At 44.0% G+C, this 21,168-nt stretch overlaps 1 protein-coding gene across 2 annotated transcripts in view; it reads right to left on the bottom strand.

Annotated features, from left to right (window-relative positions):
- Nucleotides 1–21,168, bottom strand: part of ADAMTS17 (ADAM metallopeptidase with thrombospondin type 1 motif 17) — a 508,325-nt gene that overhangs the window by 172,122 nt on the left and 315,035 nt on the right. For both annotated transcript variants that reach the window (XM_089655532.1, XM_089655533.1), the window contains exons 13-14: nucleotides 15,924–16,090; nucleotides 9,605–9,732 (exon numbers count right to left, since the gene is read on the bottom strand). In XM_089655532.1, the coding sequence (XP_089511658.1) occupies nucleotides 9,605–9,732; nucleotides 15,924–16,090 (295 nt within the window). The remainder of the gene's footprint in view (nucleotides 1–9,604; nucleotides 9,733–15,923; nucleotides 16,091–21,168) is intronic.

Raw genomic sequence — 21,168 nt, 5'->3', positions numbered from 1 at the left:
AAAATGGGCAGCCGAAGTTACTGTATATATGAGAGCTGTATGCTACAACAGTTTGCCCCCCACAACACAAACAATATATGTTCTCTCCTTTGTTTCTTACCTCTCTTTTTCTTTCTTAAGAAAAATGAAGAGGGCACAAACCTACCTCGCCGCAGGATTTTGTCCACAGACAAAAAATACTATTTTCACCCATCACGGCAGGCTTTTGTTTCTATGTTGTTCTGAATCGTATCATGCTAATAAAAAAAACCTCCAATTAAAACGTATTAATTCATTTCACTTGTATTAATTCATTTATAAAAAAAAATAATTTTTCAGCTCATGAAAGAATTGTAAAATATAATATGCATGTGGCCCTCATACTGAAAAGTTTGGAGACTCCTGGTTTGAGTGAACTATGGGAGTTATTCTTCTATAATTCTCTATTTAAACTACCCAGCACCTTAACCAAATTTTAATGCATGCTTTCACTGGTTTAAAATAGTTTAACTAGACTTGCTCCAAATGATCATATTTCAGCCTGGAGGAGCTGGGCTCCTTAAGCACAATGACGTTGGAATGGCACGTTCTGCTAGTATTTACAATTCTGGGACTGGAGCTCGATAACAAGGTAGATCATCTCAGTATGGGGAGCTGAATCCTCTTACAAACTGTGACAACACTCGTACGGAGAATTTTCCCTGTTTCGTCTCCAAACTCTAAACATGCTGATTGCTTCATTGAGTACACTAAGCGATGTTCTGGTATAAACATTCCCAGCTGTTTTATGAAACTATTTCCATCTCATTGTTTGATTAACACGGCTCTGTCTAAGGCTCTGTTCTGATTAACTCTTTTAACAAAGCCTAGAGCTGGTATACTGGACACTTGCATATGATAACCCATTAGAGATCAGGATAAAACAATGAGGTTAGCTTCAAACCTCTAAACAGAGGATAGACCAATTGCCAACACCAGTCTTGTGCCTGTCAGTATCCTATAGCTCTGTGATGGCTCCTTCTCTTCAGCTTGGAATAGAGCTGGTATACTGGGCCCTTGCATAGGATAACCCATTAGAGATCAGGATAAAACAACGAGGTTAGCTTCAAACTTCTAAACAGAGGATAGACCAATTGCCAACACCAGTCTTGTGCCTATCAGCATCCTATAGCTCTGTGATGGCTCCTTCTCTTCAGCTTGGAATAGAGCTGGTATACTGGGCCCTTGCATAGGATAACCCATTTGAAGTCAACATAAGCAAATGGAATTCGGTTCAGACCTCTAAACAGAGTACAGATCAATTGTTAACCCCCATCCTGTCCCTACCAGCATCTTACAGCTCTGTGCTGGCACCTTCTTTCCAGCTTGGGATAGAGCTGGTCTACTGGGCACTTGCATATGATAACTCAATAGAACTCAACATAAAACAACAAGATTAGGTTTAAACCTCTGAACAGAAGCCATCCCAATGGCCAACACCTATTTTGCCTCTGCCAGCATATTATGGCTCTGTGATGACCCCTATTCTGCTTGGAATAGAGCTAGTATACTGGGCACTTGTGTATGATAACCCAATAGAGGTCAACGTAAGAAAAGATTAGGTTCAGACATCTAAGCAAAAGGACAGACCAATGGCCAACACCCACCTTGTCCCTGCCAGAATCTTATAGCTCTCTCATGGTTCCTCCTCTTCATCGTTGAATAGAGATGGTTTATTGGGCACTTGCATATGATAACCCAATAGAGGTCAACTTAGGACGAGATTATTTTCAGACAGACCAACTGCCAACACCCATCTTCTCCCTGCTTGCATGTTATGGCTCTGTGATGACACCTTCTCTTCTGCTTGGAATAAATCTGGTATACTGGGCACTTGCATATAATAGCCCATTAGCGGTCAATATAAGACCACAATATTAGAGTCAGACCTCTGAGCAGATTACAGATCAATGGCCAACACCCATCTTGTCCCTGCCAGCATCTTGTATCTCTGTGATGTCCCCTTCTCTTTAGCTTGGAATAGACCTAGTATACTGGGCACGTGCATATGATAACCCAGTAGAGGTCACCATAAGACAGTGAAATTAGGTTCAGACCTTTAAACAGAGGACAGACCAATTGCCTAAACCCATCTTGTCCCTGCCTGCATGTTATGGCTCTGTGATGACACCTTCTCTATTGCTTAGAACAGAGCTGATATACTGGACACTTGCATTTGATAACCCATAGGAGGTCAACATAAGACAACAAGATTAGCTACAGACCTTTGAGGAACAAACAGGCCTATTGCCAACACCCATTTTTCCTTGCCAGCATCTTACAGCTATGTGATGGCTCCTTCTCTTCAGCTTGGGATACATATGGTATACTGGGCACTTGCATAGGATAACTTAGTAGAGGTCAACTTAAAACAATGAAATTAGTCAAATCAATAGCGAACACCTATCTTCTCCCTGCAGCATCTAATGGATATGTGCTGGCACATTCTTGCCTGCTTGGAATAGAACTGGTACTCTGGGCACTTTCATATGTTAACCCATTAGAGGTCAACATATGACAATGAGATTAGGTTTAAACCTCAGAGCAGAAGATAGACCAATTGCCAGCACCCACCTCTTCCCTGCCAGCATCTTACAGCTCTGTGATGGCACCTTATCTTCTGCTTAGAATAAGTTGGTATACAGCACACTTATAGATGTTATCCCATTAGAGGTCAACATGGAGAATAAAGCAGAACTTCAGCCAAAAAGGGGAAGCTCCAATTGTCTGCCTACTCCTCTTTAACATGTGGCACCTTTTTTTTGGGGGGGGGGGGGTGGGGGAGTAGGTACCTGGTTTTGACAGGTACTCACTCTCACTTCTGCCTCTGAGCAATGGACAACACCACACATCTTGTCTCGCCCAGCATCTTATGGCTCTGTGATGACACCTTCTCTTCTGCTTGGATTAGAGCTACTATAGTGGGCACTTGCATATGACAACCCAATAGAGGTCAACATAAGACAATGAGAATAAGTTCCAACCTCTGAGCAATGAACAGACCGATTGCCAACACCGATCTTGTCCCTGCCAGCATAATATGGCTTCGGCCTGGCACCTTCTCTTCTTCTTGGCCTGAGCTGGCCTAGTACAAATTGCTTGCAAAGTTTGAACAACTATTTAAAGAACCTGAAAATAGCTTCAAGAAACTAACAGTGGTCAGAAGTGTTTGGAGTGCCATGTGATTCTGTGGTGGTAAGTATATGCTTCTGCAATCCCTGTTAAAAGAGATCTGTCATTATACATTTGAGCATGTTATAGTTACACGTGGATATAGCATTAAATTTAATTTATTTTTGAAACACCCTATAATTTATTGCTGAACATAGCTTTAAGGAAGGAGTACGGTTTATGTTATGCAATTGAAAGCAGAAAAGCCATTTTCTAGATTCAGATATGTTCTCAAGCAGATGTAGCTTTAAAATCTTTACATATGGGAAAATATAGCAGTGAACATATAGATCAAACCTTTTTTAAATATATTTCCTATGTACGTGTATTGTCAAAGAGGTTTAACATGAAACCCCCCCCAAAGTTCCAGCTATTCATCTCACAGCGTAACTAAGTTTCTTCTGCAATGGCCAACTCGATGCTCATAAGTACACCCCTGAGAGTGTAAAGAAACTGGCAGCTGAGTATACTGACTTTTCACCATTGATCGCGGTCTTCTAAAAATACCCACCTGATAAAGCAGTGTTTTCTATAAACTACTTTACCATAAAGATCTATTTTCCCCTACAGATTACTGTCACGTAGCGATGCTAAAGTTTGCTTTGGAAATCTGAGGCTCACTTCCTTATTAACCCCTTCATGCCACCTCCACATAGGCCTTTAGGCGACATTCCTAGAGTGTAAGCTCTAATGAGCAGGGCCCTCTGTTTCCTCTTGTACCAAATTGTATTGTAACTGTATTGGGCAGCACAGTGGCTAAATGGTTAGCACTTCCGCCTGGCAGTACTAGGGTCGTTGGTTGGAATCCCAGTCACAGCACCAGCTGCCTGGAGTTTGCATGTTCTCCCATGTGCCTGCATGGGTTTCCTCCCACACTCCAAAGACATGCTGGTAGGTTAATTGAATCCTGTCTAACTTGGCCCTAGTATGTGTATGTATGAATGTAAGTTAGGGACCTTAGATTGAACGCCCCTTGATGTATAATATATATATGTAAAGCGCGGCGTAAATTGATGGCGCTATATAAGTACCTGAAATAAATAATAATTGTCTGCCTTCATTTTGTAAAGCGCTGCGCAAAGTGTTGGCGCTATATAAATCCTGTATAATAATATTTAATGCAGAACGGTGTAATGGCTTCCTGATCATGTGACCGCTGTGACTGATTGGGAGTCTATCCCACTGGATCCAGATCAGAAGTTGTGAGAGAGTTGTTGGAGACAGCTCTTACAGCATTCAGAGACCACGCTCACATTATGCAGCCCCAAACTGCTGTAGGCGCACATGTGCGCTGACTGATACTTGAAGCCTACTTATCCTACTGCCGCATATATGCCTTACGTGTTCTTGAAGAGGAAAAAAAAAAAAGCTAATATACATTAAAGAGGGGAAAGAACAAAGTCAAAATCTTCTGACTACACAAAGGTGTCTATTTATAAAGGATTTCAAACAACTCTCTCCACTGATTCTCATGTTTTCCAATTGGATCCAATTAGAAAAATGAAAGAAACCATTCGGAAAATCTAACCAGACCCGCAACTCTATTCACAAATTCAAGAAACTGGGAACTTCCAGTATAGGTGGTCACCTCCCAACACATTTCTACAGCAATGACTATATTTAGTAAATCAGATATAATTTGTTGAGCGGTAGATTCCAGTCACGGCTTCATTGTGTACACTCACCAGCCTCTTTATTAGGTACACCTGTTCAATTGCTTGGTAACACAAATTACTAATCTGCCAATCACATGGCAGCAACTCAATGCATTTAGGCATCTAGACGTGGTGAAGAAGCAGCACAAGACCACACCGGGTGCCACTCCTGTCAGCTAAGAACAGGAAACAAAGAAAATTGGAAAAACATTGCCTTGTCTGATGAGTCTTGATTTCAGCTGTAACACTCAGATGGTAGGGTCAGAATTTGGCGTAAACATGAAAGCATGGATCCATCCTGCCTTGTATCAATGGTTCAGGCTGGTGGTGGTGGTGTCATGGTGTGGGGGATCCATCCTGCCTTGTATCAATGGTTCAGGCTGGTGGTGGTGGTGGTGTCATGGTGTGGCGGATCCATCCTGCCTTGTATCAATGGTTCAGACTGGTGGTGGTGGTGTCATGGTGTGGGGGTTCCATCCTGCCTTGTATCAATGGTTCAGGCTGGTGGTGGTGGTGTCATGGTGTGGTGGATCCATCCTGCCTTGTATCAATGGTTCAGGCTGGTGGTGGTGGTGTCATGGAGTGGGGGATCCATCCTGCCATGTATCAATGGTTCAGGCTGGTGGTGGTGGTGGTGGTGTCATGGTGTGGTGGATCCATCCTGCCTTGTATCAATGGTTCAGGCTGGCGGTGGTTTAACGGTGTGGGGGAAGATTTTCTTGGAACACTTTGGGCTCCTTAGTACCAATTGTTGGTACTGTTGTTTCTTGAACACGATGATGAGTTCACTGTACTCCAATGGTCTCCACAGTCACCAGATCTGAATCAAATAGAGGACCTTTGGGATGTGGTGGAACGGGAGATTCTCATAATGGATGTGCAGCCGAAAAATCTGCAGCAACTGCGTGATGCTATCATGTCAATATGGACCAAAATCTTTGTTTCCAACACCTTGTTGAATCCGTGCCACAAAGAATTAAGGCAGTTCTGGAGCCAAAAGGGGGTCCAGCCCAGTACTAGCAAGGTGTACCTAATAAAGTGGCCGGTGAGTGTATGTTTTCAGAACAATAAAAGTTTAATTCAACGCTGGAATGCTTGGCGTGCAACTGTTTTTTTTTTTTGTTTTGTCTTTTTGAACTTGTAGCCATTGGGATGAGCATCCAGCTGACGTGACTATTGGGTTGACAAGTGTCCCGTCAAAACAACGAAAAGGTGAGGAACGTCTGAATGTGGATAAAAGAAAAGTTCTACATTTAAAGTGAAAGACATCCACATGAGCATTTTCACTCAAGGTACACCGTTCTGACACTGCTGTCTTTTACATGGATTAGTGATTCATGTTTACTGCTACATGAATATGGCAAAATGCCTAAAAATTGCCCAATAATTGTATACAAGCCAGCAGATGGATAAAGCCTGCCCCTTTAGTTACACAAAGTCACTGGTTTTCATTGTGCACCATTATGACCTTCTAGCCACCGCAGACATAACAAAACAAATACTGTGATCAGTTGATAAGAAGAAAATGGGGCCCCTGCACAGCATCCTTGCTTGCCCCTCTCTGTCAGCACGGGGGTCCCATTAGCTGAGTGAAAGAGAAAAACTGAGAGTGAAGAGAAACAATGGATTATTGAATTACAGAGTTTTAAATGCCATAAGGTCTTTACAATGAGGTGAGACCTTCTTGGCTGGAACCTTCTTCCCATCCATACTCTCTCTTCTAAATTAACCCAGGAATAAATGCAATTCTGCTGGCTTTCTCCTCCTAATAAAAGTAGAAACCCAAACCACACATCACTCATCCATTTTGCTGGGATCTTTCAAATCCATTAAAAAAGATCTTTTATGTCAAATGCTATCTTTCACCTGCACCATTACAGCAGGGCATTGGCAAGCCGAAACTATACCAATAATAGCAGAGGATGTATCTGAGATAAAAAGATGAGATCAGCAGAATATATGATTTTCAGGGAGGAGAATAAATCTGAATCATAGCCAATCATTTAGGACTACTTTAGGTGCTCTGCAGAGGGGAACTTCCTACGTATGATTATCTGTATGGAGTTTCTGACAGAATTGGAGTGGATTTTCATTTAGTTTGCAGGAATTCAGGAGGGGCACTAATGCACCTTGCTACTTCTTACCCCTCATTATGCTTCTCTCTACCCCCCCCCCCTTTAGTATTATGTAGCACCCTCCTAGTTAGGTTGCTAGAGTTTAGGGAAATTTAGTTTTTGGCTTTCCTGTAGCTGGGGAGCAGTGCTCAGTTGCTTTTGGCTGTTCTGGGTTTTGCTTGTGCAGGTTCAACTACTTCCACCTGCATTCCACTGGGTTCTGCAATATAGTGGTTGGGAGGGTGAGACCCTGGTCTAAATATTCATATGGTCTCAGCCATTCCTGGTCAGGAGAGTGACCAGCAGGGGGCTGAGAAGGGTATAAATTGTCTATGGAAGGGTTTCTCAACTTTTTTCAGTCAAGGCACCCTTTAATATGCTGCACAATCTTGAGACACCCATTACAAAAATTAAAAAAATAAACTAATAGATTTGTAGAACTCAGCAACATCTGAAAATATAGGACACCCAACATCAGAGCGGATTTATTCTTCCAAAGCAAATATACCTTTCCACGCTGGTAATGACCTGACTAATAATCCATTGTTTCTCTTCACTCTCAGTTCTTCTCTTTCACTCAACTAATGGGACCCCAGTGCTGACAGAGGGGCAAGCAAGGATGCTGTGCAGGGGCCCCATTTTCTTCTTATCAACTGATCACAGTATTTGTTTTATGTCGGCGGTGGCTAGAAGGTCATAATGGTGCACAATGAAAACCAGTGGCTTTGTGTAACTAAAGGGGCAGGCTTTATCCATCTGCCGGCTTGTATACAATTGTTGGGCAATTTTTAGGCATTTTGCCAAGGCACACCTGAGGATATCTGAAGGCACCCTGGTTGAAAAAGGCTGGTCTGAGGCTTAGAACAGCAGCCTCTTGTTCCTGAGGGAAGAAGACCCAGCCTGAGGGCTGACCCCCCCTGGACTGTCAGCTACAGGGCAGAAGAAACCCTTTTTCTTTTTGGGTCCCAGCTTCCACTAGAGCCCGGGGACCCTCATCCAGAGCACCCTGAAGCAGTACAGGAGGTGTTGCAGAAGACCCAGGTAGGGGGCATCCAATGCACAGGATGGACGGTACTACAGGAAGCATTACAATACAGAGGGCATAGTGAGTACTAGTCTCAAGGATCCTAGAGAATGCCCTTGCTACCTTTGGGAGAGCTCACTACAAGTTTCTTGACTCAGGTTATACCTCTACAAAGGGGTCCCCTGCGCTGTAGTTTTGTAGAATCCAAGAGGGTGGTTGCACCCTGAAGAAGCAGATTAGTTACCAGTGTCCTCTATTGTATTTCTATTAGTTTTGGAGTATCCCAAGGCTCACCCTCACCCCATCCAAGGTAAACCAGCAAATAAACTGCAAAAAAGACATGTTTTATGACTTGAGTGACTTTGAATTACTGTGTACCTTGCTGCCATGAGCCTATCAGGGAATGGAACCTGGGATCAAACAGCCAGCTTGGTCTTGGGTCTGTGCTACACTTATTTATTTATTTCAGGTACTTATATAGCGCCATCAATTTACGCAGCGCTTTACATATATATTGTACATTCACATCAGTCCCTAACCCTCAAGGGGTGTACAATGTAAAGTCCCTAACTCACATTCATACATACACATACTAGGGACAATTTTTTAGACAGGAACCAATTAACCTACCAGCATGTCTTTGGAGTGTGGGAGGAAACTGGAGTACCCGGAGGAAACCCACGCAGTCACAGGGAGAACATGCAAACTCCAGGCAGGTGGTGCCGTGGCAGGGATTCAAACCAACGACCCTAGTGCTGCCAGGCAGAAGTGCTAACCATTTAGCCACTGTGCTGCCCACTTATTATACTTCTAGGTTCTTTCACATTTGTTTCCCCCTTTCACTCTTTCATTATTCCCAACACTTTCTTACATTTCTAGGTGCTAGAATAGGAGGATAGATATAATTATAAAAATCTAATCTGAGATATAATATTCATTCTTGTAAAATGAAACACAGTTTTCCAAACAGAGGTGTATCTATAGATAAATTGTAATTATGAAAGGGATATACAGGCGTACCTCAGTTTACGAATGTAATGCGTTCTCCAGGACTTTTCGTATTGCAAAACATTTCTAAACTGAAACGCGGTTTTCCATAGGAATGCACTGACAACCAATGAATCCATTCCGTAGGTCAGATAAAAGTAAAAAAAGTCTTGTCTGTTCAAAACTCTTTATAAAGTGTACTTTAAAGGCACGGGGCCGGTGTTATAAACCTCCCAGCCGCAGTGCATTATGGCGAAATTTACTTTGTATTGCAAAAAATATTTGTAAACCGAGGCGTTATTTTCAATGGATTTTCATTCGTAAACCGAAAAGAACGTCAACCAAGGCGTTCGTAAACCAAACTCGTATTACATTAAGGGTTATTTCTACGCAATGCCTACTTGTGTCCCCATTGTGTCATGATATGTTTGTACCAAGTATCTCATTTATGTAACGTATCCTTTTGTACTGAACAAACCCAAAAAAAACTGATTATACATAAGGAGTATAAAAGTCATAGAAAAAGGTAGTGGTTTTCTATGCCTGCCACTGCAGAATACAATGCAAGAAGAGGACTAACAGCACTGCTACTTCAAAATTTGAAAGTTTGCAAAAAGACTATTGAGCTACTGTACCTGGCATTTCCCATGGACGCATAGATCTGCCTCATAAGGACCGCATGGGGTTCCATCCAGGACTCTGTCTGCCACCAGTATCGGAGTATCACGGCCAACAGGAGTGCAGTATAACTCACATGGCTTATCTAGGAAATAAAGAACGTAAAAGTTGTCCACATGTTTTCTGCTTCCCTCTTAGACACCCAAATTCAGTTTAATGTAGTACGGGAAGACCAGCAAGCTAACTTTTGTTGCAATGTTTTTTTTATTGTTTTACAATGAGCAAAAGTACAGGCATTATTTCAAGTTGGAGGACAATACAAATTTCCAGGTTTAATCATATGTTGCAGTGAATAATATTTTTGGGATAAATACTGAACATGTATCAGATGAGCAACAAACAATGCAGAATACCCAGGTCAGTACAGTCAACCAGAGCGTTCATGTACATGATAGATGGAAGAAGAAAAAAGGAAAGAGGGGAGAAGGGGAAAGGCGAGAAGAGGAGGGGAGAAGGGGAAAGGCGAGAAGGGGGAAAGTCGAGAAGGGGGAAAGTCGAGAAGGGGGAAAGGTTAGAAGAAAAGGGGGAGAAGGGGGAAAGGTTAGAAGAAAAGGGGGAGAAGGGGGAAAGGGGAGAAGGGGGAAAGGGGAGAAGGGGGAGAAGGGGGAAAGGGGAGAAGGGGGAGAAGGGGGAAGGGAGAAAGGGGAGAAGAGGGAGAATGGGGGGAAAGGGGAGAAGGGGGGAAAGGGGAGAAGGGGGGGAAAGGGGAGAAGGGGGGGAAAGGGGAGAAGGGGGAAAGGGGAGAAGGGGAGAAGGGGAAAAGGGGAGAAGGGGGGGAAAGGGGAGAAGGGGGGAAGGGGAGAAGGGGAGAAGGGGAAAAGGGGAGAAGGGGAGAAGGGGAAAAGGGGAAAAGGGGAAAAGGGGAGAAGAAAAGGGGGAGAAGGGGGAAAGGGGAGAAGGGGGAGAAGGGGGAGAATGGGGGGAAAGGGGAGAATGGGGGGAAAGGGGAGAAGGGGGAAAGGGGAGAAGGGGGAAAGGGGAGAAGGGAAAAAGGGGAGAAGGGAAAAAGGGGAGAAGGGGAAAAGGGGAAAAGGGGAAAAGGGGGAAAGGGGAAAAGGGGAGAAGGGGAGAAGGGGGAAAGGGGAAAAGGGGAGAAGGGGGAAAGGGGAAAAGGGGAGAAGGGGGAAAGGGGAGAAGGGGGAAATGGGGGGCAGATCAGGGAGAAGGGGGAAATGGGGGCAGATCGGGGAGAAGGGGGAAATGGGGGACAGATCGGGAAGAAGGGGGAAATGGGGGAAGGGGGGAACAGGGGGGGAAGGGGGGAACAGGGGGGGAACAGGGGGGGAAGGGGGGAACAGGGGGGGAAGGGGGGGAAGAGGGGGGGAAGGGGGGGAAGAGGGGGGGAAGGGGGGAAAGGGGGGGACAGGGGGGGAAGGGGGGGAAGGGGGGAAAGGGGGGGACAGGGGGGGAAGGGGGGAAAGGGGGGGACAGGGGGGGAAGGGGGGAAGGGGGGAGGGGGGGAAGGGGGGAAGGGGGAAAGGGGGGAAGGGGGAAAGGGGAGAAGGGGGAAAGGGGAGAAGGGGGAAAGGGGAGAAGGGGGAAAGGGGAGAAGGGGGAAAGGGGAGAAGAGGGAAAGGGGAGAAGAGGGAAAGGGGAGAACGGTGTTTTGCGATTTGCCTGTAGAAGCAGCCCAATGTTATCCTATTTCTTTATGGTACTTATATAGTGCTGTAAATTTACGCAGCACTTCACATATACAGGTGAAACTTGAAAAATTAGAATATCGTGCAAAAGTTCATTTATTTCAGTAATGCAACTTAAAAGGTGAAACTAATATACGAGATAGACTCATTACATGCAAAGCAAGATAGTTCAAGCTGTGATTTGTCATAATTGTGATGATTATGGCTTACAGTTTGTGGATTTGTGGTTTTCATAATCTCAGAAAATGAGAATATTACATGCAATCAATAAAACAAGGATTGTACATAGAACAATATCGGACCTCTGAAAAGTAGAAGCATGCATATGTACTCAGTACTTGGTTTGGGCCCCTTTTGCAGCAATTACTGCCTCAATGCGGCGTGGCATGGAAGCTATCAGCCTGTGGCACTGCTGAGATGTTATGGAAGACCAGGATGCTTCAATTGCGGCCTTCAGCTTTTCTGCATTGTTCGGTCTCATGTCTCTCATCTTTCTCTTGGCAATGCCCCATAGATTCTCTATGGGGTTCTGGTCAGGCGAGTTTGCTGGCCAATCAAGCACAGTAATCCCACGGTCATTGAACCAGGTTTTGGTGCTTTTGGCAGTGTGGGCAGGTGCCAAGTCCTGCTGGAAAATGAAGTCAGCATCCCCATAAAGCTGGTCTGCGGAAGGAAGCATGAAGTGCTGCAAAATCTCCAGGTAGACGGCTGCGTTGACCCTGGACTTAATGAAGCACAGTGGACCAACACCAGCAGATGACATGGCTCCCCAAATCAACACAGACTGTGGAAACTTCACACTGGACTTCAAGCATCTTGCAGTGTGTGCCTCTCCATTCTTCCTCCATACTCGGGGTCCTTGGGCCTCTCCATTCTTCCTCCATACTCTGGGTCCTTGGTTTCCAAATGAGATGCAAAGTTGCTCTCATCAGAAAAGAGGACTTTGGACCACTGAGCAACAGACCAGGTCTGTTTTTCTTTAGCCCAGGTAAGACGCTTCTGATGTTGTTTGTTGTTCAGGAGCGGCTTGACAAGAGGAATACGACATTTGAAGCCCATGTCCAGGATCCGTCTGTGTGTAGTGGCTCTTGATGCACTGACTCCAGCCTCAGTCCACTTCTTGTGAAAGTCCCCAACACTTTTGAATGGCCTTTTCCTGACAATCCTCTCCAGGCTGCGGTCATCCCTGCTGCTTGTGCACCTTTTTCTTCCACACTTTTCCCTTCCACATAACTTTCTATTAATGTGCTTTGATACAGCACTTTGGGAACATCCAACTTCTTCTGCAATTACCTTTTGAGGCTTTCCCTCCTTATGGAGGGTGTCAATGATGGTTTTCTGCACAACTGTCAGGTCAGCAGTCTTTCCCATGATTGTGATTCCTACTGAACCAGACTGAGAGACCATTTAAAGGCTCAGGAACCCTTTGCAGGTGTTATGGCTTAATTAGCTGATTAGAGTGGGACACTTTGAGCCGAGAACATTGCACCTTTTCACAATATTCTCATTTTCTGAGATTGTGGATTTGGAGTTTTCATGAGCTGTAAGCCATAATCATCACAATGATGACAAATCACGGCTTGAACTATCTTGCTTTGCATGTAATGAGTCTATCTCATATATTAGTTTCACCTTGTAAGTTGCATTACTGAAATAAACTTTTGCACGATATTCTAATTTTTGGAGTTTCACCTGTATATAGTATCCCTAACCCTCAAGGGGCATACAATCTAAGGTCCCTAATTCACATTCATACATACACATACTAGAGACAATTAAGACAGGAGCCAATTAACCTTCCAGTATGCCTTTGGAGTGTGGGAGGAAACCGGAATACCTGGAGGAAACCCATGCAGGCACAGGGAGAACATGCAAACTCCAGGCAGGTGGTGCCATGGTTGGGATTGGAACCAAGATCCTATTACTGTTAGGCAAAAGTGCTAAATGGTTATGTATTCATGCACATTAGGATGTTGAGAGGCAAAGTTTAAAGTGATATTAAACCTAAAAACGTTTTTTTTACCTTAATGCATTGTTTGAATTAAAGTAAAAAATATAGTTTCTATTTGTCTGTGCTCCCCCTCCCCTCTGTGAAGGGGAAGAGAGGGGAGAAGAGATCAGCACTGTGCACGGCTGCATCTCTTCTCCCCTCGCTTCCTCTTCACACTGGGACTCAAACAGTAGTAAGAGCCATTGGATCTTGCTGCTGTTGATCAAACGTAGTGCAGAGGAAGTGTGTGTGGGGGGGGGCCAAGTCCCGCTGTGTGTGTCTATGGAGCGCAGCTCGGGAGCATGCACGCAGCGTTTGTCCCCATAGCAAACCGCTTGCTATGGGGACTCACAAAGAAGAGGAGTCGTCGAGATTGTCTGCGGGGACCCGAGAAGAGGAGGATCATGGCCAGTCTGTGCAACACTACTGCACAGAGCAAGTGATTAGAACATGTTTGTTATTTTAATTTTAATTAAAAACTTCAGACTTTAGTAACACTTTAAGCTCAGCGTTTAGAGGCAGAAAAACCGCTGAACACTCCTAAACATGTGTACAAAAATGCTCTATAGGAGTGTTTTTTTCTTCCAAGGGAACTGGCGTTTTTTTAAGCCCAGTATGCATGAAGCCTTAATATTTTGAGATCTGGTAGGTAAGCTTGATAATTTCTTTTTAGCGCACTTCACACCTGAATTTTCTTTACTTGGAGTCACTGCTGCAAATTACAGGTCTTGTTTGCCTATCTTACCTAGATATATAATTTAGAAGTACAGTATATTACAATAGTTTACTGTCCTTCAGACCCTGGAAAGTGAGAGTAGAAAATGTTCTGACATCAGTGGGAGTAAGAGTAGGGAGTAGGACATTGTTGTCAGTGGAAGGAATAGTGTGCCATCAATGTTGTCACTGGGAGGAACTGTGGCCCATTGCCAGTGTCAGTGGGAGGAATTGAGGCCCCTTCTGGGTGTCAGTGGGAGGAATTGAGGCCCCTTGTGGGTGTCAGTGGGAGGAGCAGTGGCCCATTGTAGGTGTTAGTGGCAGGAATTATGTCCTATTGTTGGAGTCATTGGATGGAATATTGCACCAAGAGCCAGATAAAGATCTTGGTCTGTTTTGCCTATCCTAGCTAGATATATACTTTATAAGTACAGTATATTACAGTAGTAGAAGTAGTAGTGCCCCATCATTGGTGTCAGTGGGAGGAATAGTGCCCCATCATTGGTGTCAGTGGGAGGAATAGTGCCCCATCATTGGTGTCAGTGGGAGGAATAGTGCCCCATCATTGGTGTCAGTGGGAGGAATAGTGCCCCATCATTGGTGTCAGTGGGAGGCATAGTGCCCCATCATTGATGTCAGTGGGAGGAATAGTGCCCCATCATTGGTGTCAGTGGGAGGAATAGTGCCCCATCATTGGTGTCAGTGGGAGGAATAGTGCCCCATCATTGGTGTCAGTGGGAGGAATAGTGCCCCATCATTGGTGTCAGTGGGAGGAATAGTGCTCCATCATTGTTGTTAGTGGAAGCAATAGTGTGCCTAAATGGTTAGCACTTCCATCTGGCAGTACTAGGGTTGTTGGTTTGAATCCCAACCATGGCACCACCTGCCTGGAGTTTGCATGTTCTCCCTGTGCCTGTGTGGGTTCCCGCTGGGTACTCCAGTTTCCTCCCACACTCCAAAGACATCCTGGTAGGTTATTATTATTATTATTATTCAGGATTTATATAGCACCAACAGTTTACAAAATAATGGGAGACAATACAGCAACAATACAGTTCAATACAAGAGGGTTAGGAGGGCCCTGATCCTTGGAGCTTACAATCTAAGTTAATTGGCTCCTGTCTAAAATTGACCCTAGTATGTGTATATATGAATGTAAGTTAGGGACCTTAGATTGTACCTTAGATTGTACGCACCTTGAGGGTTAGGGACTGATATGAATGTACAAATTAAATGTAAAGCGATGCGTAAATTGACGGCGCTATTATTATTATTATACAGTATTTATATAGCGCCAAAGGGTTTGCTCAGCGCTATATAAGTACCTGTAATAATAATAGAAAAATAAATCATTGGTGTCACTGGAGGGAATTGTGGCCTGTTGCTGGTGTCAATGGGAGGAATTGTGGCCCGTTATTGGTGTCGATTGGAGGAACAGAGCCCCATTGTAGGCATCAGTGACAGGAATGATGTCCTATTATTGGAGTCATTGGATGGAACAGTGCAACAAGAGCCAGATAAAGATGAGCAAAGGGCCGCTTCAGGCCCCCAGGCTGCAGTTTGGAGACCACTGCTTTAACATAACTGCATATAATTTCTTGTAGATGACACCACTTGCATCTATTGTTTTGTGAATCTGTTTCACAAAAACAATGTTTTAAAAAAAAAAAAAAACACAGTCACTATGGGGTTTATTTACTAAAGCTGGAGAGTCCAAAATCAGACTCCCTTCTGCATAGAAACCAATCAGCTTCTAACCTCAGCTTGTTCAATGAAGCTTTGGCAATGAAACCTGGAAGCTGATTGGTTTCTATGCAGAAGGGAGTCTGATTTTGGACTCTCCAGCTTTAGTAAATAAACCCCTATATAACTACTGGATATCCCATTTTAGTAAGAGAGAGGAATCAGTGTAGTATGGATCACACGTACCATCAATAATTACAGCGGTAAGCGGACTTTTCTTCTTGTTGCTGTTGCGGTCATTGGATTGACATTGATGGTCCCTGAAGCTGGTACCTCCTTTAGGACATGGCGAATTCTCACACACCATATGTTCTACACTTGCTCCTTTGCAGCTACGGCCTCCAGGTCCCGGACTGCCAGAAAGGAAATACAGAGTCAATACTTGGTGGGCCATAAATCAACCAGGATGTACCCTGCTGTCCCGATGATTTCCAGTGGATGTCCTGAAAGCTATGTACCTGCTCTACAAGACCGCACAATGCAAATCGATTTCCAAGCCATGGATTCATATTCCTTGGAAGGCTTTCAGTCTGGAGGTTAATAAATCTGAATGGGAATTAGGCCATGAGCTAATGCTGTGTCTATCCACACAACAGTGTAACATTTCCTTTCCTCCTACTGCTAATACAACCGGCTCATTACAGTGATTTATGAGATGCATTTACAAACTTCGCTGGGACTCTAGACAACAACTGGAGAGAAAATTCTAAAACAACGGTAAACCGAGCCAGAATGTAAGTGCAAAATCCTAACTCAAACAAGACTAGCACAAAGCTATCATTAGAAGAACATTAAAAGAGAAATGCCGCTTGTTTTTTTAAGGTATTTTCTAGCTGAGCAAAGCAAATTGTTTTAAAAAAGCACATATGTCTGGCTGCCAATTCAAATAGCATTTGTGAAGAGAGGACATGCCTTCATTCCCCATGGGGGCCAGAGTTTACACTTGCGTTGCAGACCATTACAACCGTATGCCCTACTCACATATCACATGTAGCATGATGTCAGAGATTTAGTGCCAAACACTTATGATCTCTACAGGATCGCTAAGTGAAGTCATAAAGTGTAAGCACAGATTAACCTTCACTAAGCATGCCAACCTAAGGGATTATCTCTCACCATGAATGATGAATGGACACAGAGCTGCCCTTCCTCGTTCTTTTCATGACTGCATACGATTGCTGGAAAGCCTTGAACCATTGTTATTATTATACAGGATTTATATAACGCCAACAGTTTGCTCAGCGCTTTACAATATAACGGAGACAATACAGCAACAATACAGTTCAATACAAGAGGGATAGGAGGGCCCTGATCCTCGGAGCTTACAATCTAGGATGGAAGGGCTAGTAGTACAAAAGGTAACTGTGGGGGATGGACTGGTAGGAAGAGAAGATTCCATTATTAGCTGATGGCAGGATTTGAGGAGGGAGTTACAATAGTCAAGGCGAGATATAACAAGGGAGTGAATAAGTTGCTTAGTGGTTTCCGAGGTTAAGAACGGCCATATCTTGGAGATGTTGAGGAGGTGAAGCCTACTTCTCTCCTATGCTCCCTCACTCACATCTTCAATCTTTCCCTCTCTAACGGTGCCTTCCCCTCCCCTCTAAAGCATGCACACATCACTCCCATACTTAAAAATCCCTCTCTGGATCAACCATGAATAACTTACCCATAGGATCTCTGTTCTATTATATTAAAATCCTTAAAAGATATATGAGGGCAGTTCCGAAAGTAACACAACATGTGAAAATTAAACAACCTAGGTAAGGTAATAAAGTTACACCACTTTTGTATTACTTTCAGTACAGCCCTCCTAATATTCTTGCTATTAATTGAATATGTTTTCCCAAAGACAGTAAGATATGGTGATTAATATACACAAAACACATACTCAAAACACATAAAGGAGAATGTTGGAAACCACAAAACCAATAGGGCTTGCCAACACTGCTCGTCAACCTCCATGACCCTTTGTACTGTTGTGTGTGCTGTTACCAAGTAATCTGCAGTGCAAAGCAATATAGAAACAGAACAACACGATCTTATGCCCCTTCTACATGTTCTGGGACCAACTTCTACATTGCACTACGGGCAGCTGGTTCATCTCATATGACTTCACTCAATCTGCATTGAAGGCATCTTTTCTGTGCCGAGTCTACCGAATGCCACCAACAAGTTCTCTGGCTTATACTACAAAAACTACGTCGTCACATTTAACCTAATAAAGGACAGCTCTTTTACTAAACCGGTTTATGGTTGCGGAATGACATATCTGGCATAGATAAGTAGCCTGTTTTCACAAATTCTGGGTACACTCTTCATTTTACGATGTAGTTCAGTACCGAATGGTGATATACTGAGGAAAATGCAGCAGACAAGGATCAAGGTGCCAAAAGACCAAAGGTCTCAAAAACCCAACTGAGCAAAGAAGATTGCAGTACTAAAAAGGTTTTGGGGCTGGCACGATAAAAAGGTTTTAACTATTTAGAAAATTTAAATCTTAGGTTTTTTTTTACAATATTTAAATATTTATTGAAAAATCTACCACAAAACTAGCCCATATATTAGCAAAACTTCTGTATTGGTTGTATAACTAGATAAATTCAGGGCACGTATACATGGCTGTAAGGGGGTCATACTGCATCCAGAGCCTTTGTAAAAACAAACATTCTCCAGACTACATACAGCCTTGGCTAAAAAAGTTTTGTGAATGGTACAAATATTAATTTACCTGCAAGGAAATACATGCAGTCACCATTGCTTTTCCCAAAAAGCGATTCACAGGCAAGGATATTGCTGCTACTAAGATTGCACCTAAATTTATCTGATCATCGAGAACTTCAAGGAAAGAGGTTCAATTGTTGTGAAGAAGGCTTCAGGACACCCAAGAAAGTCCAGCAAGTGTCAGGACCATCAGCTAAAGTTTATTCAGCTGTGGAATCGGGGCACCACCAGTGCAGAGCTTGCTCAGGAATGGCAGCTGCCAGGTGTGATGTATCGGCACGCACAGGGAGGCGAAGACTTTTGGAGTACGGCCTGGTGTCAAGAAGGGCAGAAAACATCAGGGACAGACCGATATTCTGCAAAAGGTACATGAATTGAACTGTTGAGGACTGGGGTAAAGTCATTTTCTCTGATGAATCCCCTTCCCGATTGCTTGGGGCATGCAGAAAAAACCTTGTCTGGAGAAGAGAAGATGAGCGCTACCATCAGTGTCATGCCAACAGTAAAGCACCCTGAGACCATTCACATGTGGGGTTGCTTCTCAGCCAAGGGAGTGGGTTCACTCACAATTTTGCCTAAGAACACAGCCATGAATGAGAATGGTACAAAAACCATCCTCCTCCGACAGCAACTTCTCCCAACCATCCAAGGACAGTTTGGTGATGAACAATGCCTTTTCCAGCATTATGTAGCACCTTGCCATAAGGAAAAAGTGACACCCAAGTGGCTTTGGGAATGAAACATACAATTTTGGGTCCATGGCCAGGAAACTCCCCAGACCTTAATCCCATTGAGACCATGTGGTCAATCCTCAAGATGTGGGTAAACAAAAAAAACCCCCACAAATTCTGACAAACAGCATTAATTATGCAAGAATGGGCTGCCATTATTATTATACAGGATTTATATAGCGACAACAGTTTGCTCAGCGCTTTACAATATAAAGGGAGACAATACAGCAACAATACAGTTCAATACAAGAGGGAAAGGAGGGCCCTGATCCTTGGAGCTTACAATCTAGGAGGGAGGGGCTAGTGGTACAAAAGGTAATAACTGTAGGGGATGAACTGGTTGGAAGAGTAGAAGATTGCATTATTAGCTGAGGGCAGGATAGGCTTCCTTGAAGAGATAGATTTTCAGAGATCGCCTAAAAGTGAGCAGAGTAGGTGATAGTCTGAAAAATTGGGGTAGAGAGTTCCAGAGGATGGGGGAAGCTCTGGAAAAGTCCTGGAGATGAGCATGGGAAGAGGAGACAAGGGAGCTAGAGAGTAGGAGGTCTTGCGAGGAGCAGAGAGGATACTTTGGGTGATATTTGGAGACAAGATCGTTGATGTAATTTGGGGCAGAGTTATAAATGGCTTTATATGTTATTGTTAATGTTTTGAATTTTATCCGTTGGGCAATGGGAAGCCAGTGGAGGGATTGGCAGAGAGGGGTGGCAGATGCAGAACAGTTAGTAAGGTGGATAAGTTTGGCAGCAGCATTCATGATAGACTGAAGAGGGGATAGCCTGCGATGAGGTAGCCCAATGAGGAGGGAGTTACAATAGTCAAGGCGAGCTATAACAAGGGAGTGAATAAGTTGCTTAGTGGTTTCCGAGGTTAGGAACGGGCATATCTTGGAGATGTTGCGGAGGTGAAGTCTACAAGATTTGGACAGTGATTGGATTTGGGGGTGAAAGGACAGATGGGAGTCTAGGATTACACCTAGTATCCTGGCATGAGGGGAGGGGAGGGACTGATGGTTGTGTTATTGATCTTGATGGAGAAGTCAGGGGAGGGGGCACGGGCTGGGGGGGAATACTAAGAGCTCAGTTTTGGAAAGATTGAGTTTGAGGAAGTGAAGTGACATCCATGCCGATATGTCACTTGGTAGGTTAGTAATGCGAGAGGAGACTGAAGGGGTGAGGTGAGGGGTAGAAAGATAGATTTGTGTGTCATCATAGAGATGGTACTTTAAAGCCATGGGAGTTTATCAAGTGACCAAGGGAGGAGGTGTAGATGGAGAAGAGAAGGGGTCCAGTGACAGAACCTTGAGGAACCCCAACAGAAAGAGGGAGTGAAGAGGAGGAGGCAGCATTATAGGTAATGCTGAATGAGCGCTGCGATAGGTAGGAGAACCAGGAAAGAGAAGAGTCTGAGACCAAGAGAGTGGAGTTTTTTGAGGAGGGGATGGTCAACCGTATCAAAAGCCGCAGAGAGGTCAAGTAGTAAGAGTACGGGGTAGTGGCCATTGGTTTTAGCAGTTAGATCATTAGGGAGTTTTAGTAGGGCAGTTTCAGTGGAGTGGAGTGAGCTAAAGCCAGACTGTAAAGGGTCAAGGAGGTTGTTGTCGGTGAGGTGGGAGCTCAGGCCATCAGTTAGAATGTGGCCCAGAGGTTGACTGACAGTATGCCAGGGTGAATTGCAGAAGTCTTGAAAAAGAAGGGTCAACGCTGCAAATATTGACTCTGCATAAACTTAATGTAATGGTCAATAAAAGCCTTATGAAATTCTTGTAATTATACTTCAATATACCATAGTAACATCTGACAAAAAGATCCAAAAACACTGAAGCAGCAGACTTTGTGAAAACTAATATTTGTGTCATTCTCAAAACTTTTGGCCAGGGCTGTACAGCTGCCCATGGACAGCAAGTAGAGGATGGGGCTGTAAACGGTTAAGCGCCAAGTTTTGCATTGACCACCCACACAGATGTATACTCCAAA

This window comes from Staurois parvus, unplaced genomic scaffold, assembly GCF_062004578.1.
Source record: "Staurois parvus isolate SC_StPar_1 unplaced genomic scaffold, SC_StPar_1.0 ptg000845l, whole genome shotgun sequence".
Lineage (NCBI taxonomy): Eukaryota > Metazoa > Chordata > Amphibia > Anura > Ranidae > Staurois > Staurois parvus.
The sequence above is the reverse complement of the archived record's forward strand: the minus strand, read 5'-3'. Positions and strand labels throughout refer to the sequence as shown.